Source organism: Brachypodium distachyon, chromosome 5 (assembly GCF_000005505.3).
Source record: "Brachypodium distachyon strain Bd21 chromosome 5, Brachypodium_distachyon_v3.0, whole genome shotgun sequence".
Lineage (NCBI taxonomy): Eukaryota > Viridiplantae > Streptophyta > Magnoliopsida > Poales > Poaceae > Brachypodium > Brachypodium distachyon.
In genome coordinates this window covers 693110-700413 of record NC_016135.3, presented here as the reverse complement: position 1 = coordinate 700413, position 7304 = coordinate 693110, and the positions used below count along the sequence as shown (strand labels likewise).

At 40.7% G+C, this 7304-nt stretch overlaps 1 protein-coding gene across 1 annotated transcript; it reads right to left on the bottom strand.

The window, feature by feature from the left end:
• Positions 1-435: 435 nt before the first annotated feature.
• Positions 436-6587, bottom strand: LOC104585249 (RNA polymerase II C-terminal domain phosphatase-like 2). Its single transcript, XM_014895791.2, has 8 exons — positions 6288-6587; positions 4446-4940; positions 2991-3198; positions 1987-2144; positions 1838-1908; positions 1624-1738; positions 1446-1531; positions 436-653 (listed from the first exon to the last, which is right to left on the bottom strand). The coding sequence occupies exons 1-7, from the start codon at positions 6585-6587 to the stop codon at positions 1454-1456; spliced, it is 1425 nt and encodes a 474-aa protein (XP_014751277.2). The 3' UTR covers positions 436-653; positions 1446-1453.
• Positions 6588-7304: the final 717 nt, after the last annotated feature.

Below are 7304 nucleotides of genomic sequence, written 5' to 3'. Positions count from 1 at the left end.
ATTTCCTGCACATTGATATCCTACTTTGGTCGAGCTTTGATTCAGTCAGGTAGTATTGGTGGTGCTCGGTTATCTGCAACATCCAAGGGACAAAGTGAAATGGCATGGCCTCCTTCGCGATGCTTGTTTCTTGGGAGATTTGGAACGAAACAAATGCAAGGGTGCACTACTACAAAATATCTAATCTATGACGCTTCTTAAACCCTCCTGCTGAATAAATACACAATCATTAGTCTGCTAATCTGTGTTATCATGAAATGGGCCAAATAAACAAGCCTAGACTGAAATCGGTAGGAACGAAAAACATGGACCAGTAAAGAAGTCAAGCTTTCGACCAGAAACTGAAACAAGAATTAACTCTTGAAAAATGGTTCATGATCATTACCACACATTCAGTGTTTCTTATTAATTCATAGGAAAAACACATCCATATAATAAACGTTCTCCATCTCCCAAATTATTAGTGCATGCATGTATTAAGTCCACCACTCAATATGATCATTTGTATACCATTGCTCGAAAAATGCATATATAGAACTCTAGCAATAAATTAAAGGTGCCGAATGAGTTGGCTCAGTTGATGAGGTTCTAAATATAATTTCCCTCGCACTGTCTGAATGGTCAACCTCATTTGATGAACCAACAAGGCCAGGCTGCAAGAAAGAAATGACAAGGTTAATTTTGCCATTACAGTACGTACCTGTATGTTTTAGAGACATGCTGCTAGGAAAACTCAAGATACAGATATTGTAATAAAATTCTTGATTATAAGAAAATAAAAACCATAAATAAGCTAATTAACCGTCATGACTCCATACGCTGCCCTTACAAACTGACTGTTTGGGTTGTCAATAAATTTTCCGGTATAGGCTGTCTATTAGTTTGGAGATGGTGGGCTAACAAGAAAATCGGGGTAAATGCTTGTGCAAGAAGTATCACACTCGACCAATCACTAATTGTCACCTAAAGTCCTTTATCAGTTGGATATGTTACATATGTACACTTAATTTGTCTTTGCTTCTTATGATTTGATCGAGACCACCACTCCCTACCAAGTACAACATGAATAATCGTATCAGTTGGTCTTGGGTTGGATTGGTTGCTGGTTATTAGGGCCACCATTGAAAGCTTCTCACATTGGTTATTACTTTATCCAATAAATGATGACCCTAATGATGTTCACATTAATTAGTTTTATTGTGATGTTATATTCGATAAACACTATGAAATACTAGTGAATAGGATGTCAATTATCTAGCTAAGAAGGCTATCGAGTGGTTAGCACACCGTGATAAATCTTAGACCAGCATATATACGGACTTCGACCTGTCATAATATTCTACTATATTCATCGATCAAACACCATGAATTAGAATGGCATAACATTTCCATGATCTGTTTCTCTTGCTAAGAAGCTATCAAAGAAAGATTTGAGCAAAGTTTACCTGTCCATTCAAGCTCCCCTCTTTACTTGAGCTCCACTTGTATCCTCTGGTGCAGGAGCATCACTAGGTTGTGCAATATTATTGCCCTGGAATGTAATATCACGTGATATAAACTTTTCTGATAATTACTGACTGATCAAACAATTCATTAATATCAAGGAAGGCAGCAAGAAAATACCTTTTTCCATGGGCTGTAGTGAAACATATTGCTGGGAGGGTACAGAAGATCTAATGCCTCATTTTCATACATTACTTCCACATCTCCTTTCTTTATTAGATTTTCATCAAACTCTCTAGAAGATAAAAACCATTGACTAAGTTGAGAGGATTACCAAAACAAATAAACCTGAAGAAAATTGCATATAAGTAGGTTGAGCTCATTGTACATAAACCTGAAGAAATTTTCATGAAGATCCGAGAGAGCTCTTCTTAGATTCTCAAGCACAGAAAGACCATTCACCGCCTGATGTATAATAGTATAAAATTTATGCAAATTTAAGAGACGTTATTCAAAATAAATTGAAGTATGAACAAAAAAAACCTTGTCTTCTGGGCAAGCTGATGGATTGTAAGCTCGGATTTCAATAACTCGTTGTTTATCTTTATCATCCCAAACTTCAGACCGGTCATCAATTACCACAGCCATAATTGGGTGGCATAAACTCTCTTGAAACACACGCTGAAGTGATTTCTTGGAATCTGACGGTCAAAATGAAAAATGCGCACAGGAATGGAACACATGATCAATACTATTAGGTTATGTTTATGGTAAAAAAAACTGAAAATAATATCTTTTCTTTCAGTCTTTTTATAACCACAGGTAGTCAACACTCATTGACTTATATATCCTTTTCTATTTGCGTTATTTTTTTTGCGGGTAAATGACATTCAGTACTTAGAACAAAGATGGATACAAAAGCAGTTTTAGAATTAAGTCAGGTAAAGTTGCATGGCACCCTGTCACGCAGATAGGTTTTCCTAAGTTAAAAATATTAAAGTTTGACTGATATTATTGGAAAATGTAGTAACATTTATGACACTATAAAAATTAGTACTCACTTATTTCCGGACGGAAGGAAATGCAATTTCATAATCTGATGTCAGATTTGATGTCATAATATACAAAGTTGAAAAATATATAAAAAAAATTTGACTTAGGACAAAATCTAGAAGTACACGGAGATAGTAGTAGCTTGCAAGGGCATGTGCTCTAGCCGTATTTTCAGTCTATCAACATTTAGCATTAATATACTCGCTCTGTTTCATAAATAACTCATATACTTTTTTTTCGCTTGTTCCATAATAAAACTCGTTTTTCTCTTGACTCCGCACCCAGCCAATAACAGTTCACTTTCATTTAGTACTAATCGAAATATGAATGGTCCGACACTAAAAACGAGAGCAGGCATGGTCCAAATGCACAAACCTATATGAGATGTTTTGTGGAATGGAGCGAGTACTAACAAGGAAACTAAACTCTATATGCATGTTTCGTTGAGTGCATCCAAAGATAGTAAAAGAACCACTGCACCATAGAGGTTTTACCTGACTTCGCAGATATTATACGTTGTGAAATCTCCTCTGGACTGATCAATCCGGCTTCTGGGTCAAGCAGTCTCCATACCTCATGAGCATAATCTATTCCACCCATTGTACATACATAGACCTCAAATAGGTGTTCAATGCCTGATAAGTAAGTCCTTAAATCATCCCAACCAGGTCTTATGTTTACAAAAACACTAGTCTCAGGAACCTGCAGGATCACATTTTAACATTGCATGCTGCAGGTTAAGATGAGGACATGCATAGCTAGCAAATTACAAAAAGCTAAATACGGCAGAAAAATATTTTCAAGCATTGGAAACATACATTACTAGTGGACCAGAGCATTGAATAAATCAATGAAAAATAAATCAGCATTTGGACATTTTCAGAACTTAAAAGCTTGCGGGTTGATGAACCGTCAAAAATACTGAAGAAACCAACTTCTCATTTTTTTTCTAAAATACTTACACTGTGTGCCTACTAGCATGCATGCATACGCAGAATTGGTTTTTGTGTAAAACCTACAGATGCGGCATTACACGCACATAATACATAAATTATAGCATATCAAGAATGTTGGGCCAAATTAAGTTGGGTTTGATTTCAGTAGTTTGAGACTGAGTGGACACCGAAATAATTATCTTTCGGTAAAAAAAAAATATTTCAACCATTTCAGTAGTACAACTACTAAATATATTTATCCAGAAAGTAATGAAGCTGCATATCGTTTTGATGCTTTGCTGAAAGAAAGTTTGCCCTTTCAAAGAAACTTTAGAGGCAATGCTTGAACATATATGTATGAGAAGTGTTTTTGTTCGTCGAATAATTTACGTACACCTGCAAAAGGGTAACTGAAAACTGGGCCAATTTCTCCCAACCAGGGCCTTTGTCTTGGTGTATGATCCGTGCAAGCAAAGAAATATCAAATTATTTTATTTTTTTTGCCAAAATTCCTCAAAATGTTTGTTGAATTTCACACAGTTTCAAGTGACAATTTTTTGTCATTTGGCCGAAATGAAGCTGAAATCACTGAAATTCAGTGATCTCAGTTGTGAGTTATGACATCTGTAAAATATCATTGACCTGCAGAAAAAAATCTCGTCGAGAGTATATATACAGAACAAAGCAGCTTAAAAATTAGACATGAGGATATATTGGTTAATTAATGAATTTGCAGTACATGGAGCAATTTATAAACTGTATTTTTTTTGTTAAACAAATAGAAGAGATAATAATAATATAGGATGTAATACCTATTTCTAGATTGATTGATTTTTTATTTCTACGCGACGATCCTGAGCTTTGATTCTATGTTCAATGACAATTCGAGTTGATATACAGTTGCATATATAATTCAAACTTTAGATTGACTTAAAATTATCTACTTTCGAGTTTCGACATAGAAATATAACAAATTGTGTATAGTACGGAGTATTTAGGATGGTTTATGTATACCTGTGGATTGATGCACGTGAGAACCACATTATTCCTGCTCGGCACGTCCCTGATGACAGGCCGGATCCCCTTAATATGCCCAGCAGGAGCACGCAGTCGCACCTCCTCACCACGGCTGATCACTTCCTGGTTGTCGATGACGATGGCGCCCTTGTCCGCGAAATCCACGAGCAAGTCCATGTCATTGGAAGTCCTACAGAGCTCGTCCGAGATGGCCTTCATATTGGAAGCATCATTGACGTTGCACTCCAGGAGCCACCCCTTGAGTTTGTCCATTCGGTGCTCGAAGGTGCTCATGTTGTTGGAGGCCACCAGGGTCTCGTCAAGGTCCAGCACGACGGCCAGGCGCCGCCCATCGAGCATCCGGAGGTTGGCCGCATAGAGCCCGCGTGGTACCGACCAGCACCAGAAGCCACATGGCGTGGCGTTCTTGCAGCTTTTCATGGCCACGAGGTGCAGCTCCTCCTTCCCTCTGGCAACATCCACCACGGCGGTCTACACAACCACAAATACATACATGGATCAATCGCATAAAAAAAAATCACACTCACATGCTTTCTCTGCTCTCTATTTTCCTTGGACCCACAAAAACTCAAGAAATTGCTGGCTGTGTACATATATATACTACCTACTCCCTCCGTCCCATATTAAGCGACTCAAATTTGTCCAAATATAGATCTATCTATATCTAAAAAGCGTTTAGATACATCTAATAGAAAGTCACTTAATTTATTTTTTGAGAGATCACTGGGGGGTAAGAAATCCCCACCTGAATATTCCCAAAAGGAAACCCGAGGGGCAATACACCTTGCCGGAGCAAGAACATAGGAAAACAAAAAAAAACCAGTACATGAATACAACATAACACCAATTAACCCACAAAAGGAGCTAAGCTATGTAGCCTATGTTATGCTATATCTACTAACTGAGATCATGAGCAATAGGAGGAGGACTGTCACAGACAGCACCAGAGAGCGGGGGGGGGGGGGGGGGGGGGGCATAGAACCCAAAGCACAAAAACTAAGCCGGGGAACCGAAACATCATCATCAAGAAGTCGCACCATTGCCATCCATGGGGAAAGAGACGACGAAGGCTTGTCGAGCACGCATAAATGTCACGCAAATCCTCCACTGGAGGATGGCTTTTCCGAGTGAAGAAGAAGAGCGACAGGATGGTAGCATGCTCTGAAAGTGTGGCACGAGTGAAAGATATCTCCCCAACAGGGGTGGTTTACCAATTGGAGGAGTGTAGAAGAAGGACACATACAACGACTATAGGATGGCAACCAGGGCAACCAAGCAAAAGTTTGTTGAAGATTTGGAGGAGCTAACCGGAGGATGGATGGATCTGAGCTCGACCATCAGCAGCGCACACACCCTCTATCACGGCCATCTCCGGTAGGAGGATGCCGTCTCCATGGCTACCATCTGCAAACCATAGATCCTGGAGCATAGCACAAGGTGTATAGAGACTTCCGAGTCCGACCCACAACACCAACCGTTAGGCGGTAACGCCATCACAGCTGCCATCTGCAGACGGTGATTACCGAAGGTCATGGCAAAGGCACGACCGATAGAGGGAGAAGGGATGTACTAAGTAGTATGTACCGAAGTCACTTAATACGGGACGGAGGGAGTAGTATGTACTAAGTACTAGTACTAAATAGACTAGGACACATCTATATCAATCCATTCCTCTTTAACAAAAAAACATACGTCCTCATACATGCATAGACTAGCAATTTAATAAAAAGTTTAGAAACCTAATTAAGCTCGTACGTATACAAGACTATTCTAACAGTCTGAATCTGATGGGGAAAAGTTAGACAATTAAGAAGGTACCATGCGTTGGTTGAGGCAGGCGGAGTGGAGGGCGTGCAGGGCAGATCTGGGCTGCTGTTTTGGCCGGAGCTTGCAGATCATCATTGATTCAGGGCTGATCATCTGTAGGACGGCGACAGGAGGGCACGTCTGGCTGGGCGGCGAACGGCCGGTGACGCGGATCTCGGTCCAACTGGGGAACGGGTGGTAGTTTTCCGGGGCGACCACCTCGACCTCGCCGAGGAATGCGTCGCCCTCGAACAAAGGCAGGCTGCTGGGCTGGACGGCGGTCCCGGCAGGCGAGGGGGTGGTAGAGGCCATGGATCGCCGACTCGCCGTGCGTGAGATAGGAGGGGGCCGGAGTGGGGATGCAGTGCAGTGGAGTACTCGTGAGTCGTGACGTGCAGTGGACTTAGTGTAGGCGTGAAGTCTCTGCTCCTCGGTCCGCGCCCCCTTTTATAACAAATTTTGGCGTCCTGTGCCCTAGCTTGTGTGTGGCCCGTGGACCGTGTGTGGCCGGTGGCCGTACCTGTGCAGGCTTGTAAGCCGGTCGGCCTGTTAGTAGCTTGGCACTGGTGTTCCAAATTCCAAGCAATTTCCTATGAAATATTTTCCTAAATTTATTACATCGAAATTTTGGGTTAGATTCAAAACAAAGTTCATTGTCAGTTGAATTTGGTACAAAAATCAGCTGATTTAAATCGGAATGATTCCCAAATGATTTTCCAAAATTCAGAAATTTGGTGAGGGTCTGAATTTTTGGTTTATCAAAATTTTAAACACTGGTAATAGGTTTTGTCAAGGATTGTTAATTCATCAATCATACGATTATTGCGTGTCTAGATACATAAAGAGATGCCGTAGAAACCCCTGCTGGCCAGCCTCGTCCTCAGGTCGGTCGAAAGGATATTCACATCTGGATATATAGAAACCTAGCATGTCTCGTGGTTTGGTTCCTTCCGTTGGGAATATTCAGCACAGCATATGACCCGATCGATGGGTGTGTAATAGGATGCTCCGTCGTCGTTGTAGACTGAA

Bases quoted from the DNA above. Each gene is read 5' to 3' on its own strand.
- LOC104585249 (XM_014895791.2), bottom strand. From the start codon at position 6,587: ATGGCCTCTACCACCCCCTCGCCTGCCGGGACCGCCGTCCAGCCCAGC. The intron at 4,941-6,287 runs GTACCTTCTTAA...GTGGTTGTGTAG, and splicing joins CCTGCCTCAACCAACGCATG to ACCGCCGTGGTGGATGTTGC. The intron at 1,909-1,986 runs GTTTTTTTTGTT...ATTATACATCAG, and splicing joins CAGCTTGCCCAGAAGACAAG to GCGGTGAATGGTCTTTCTGT.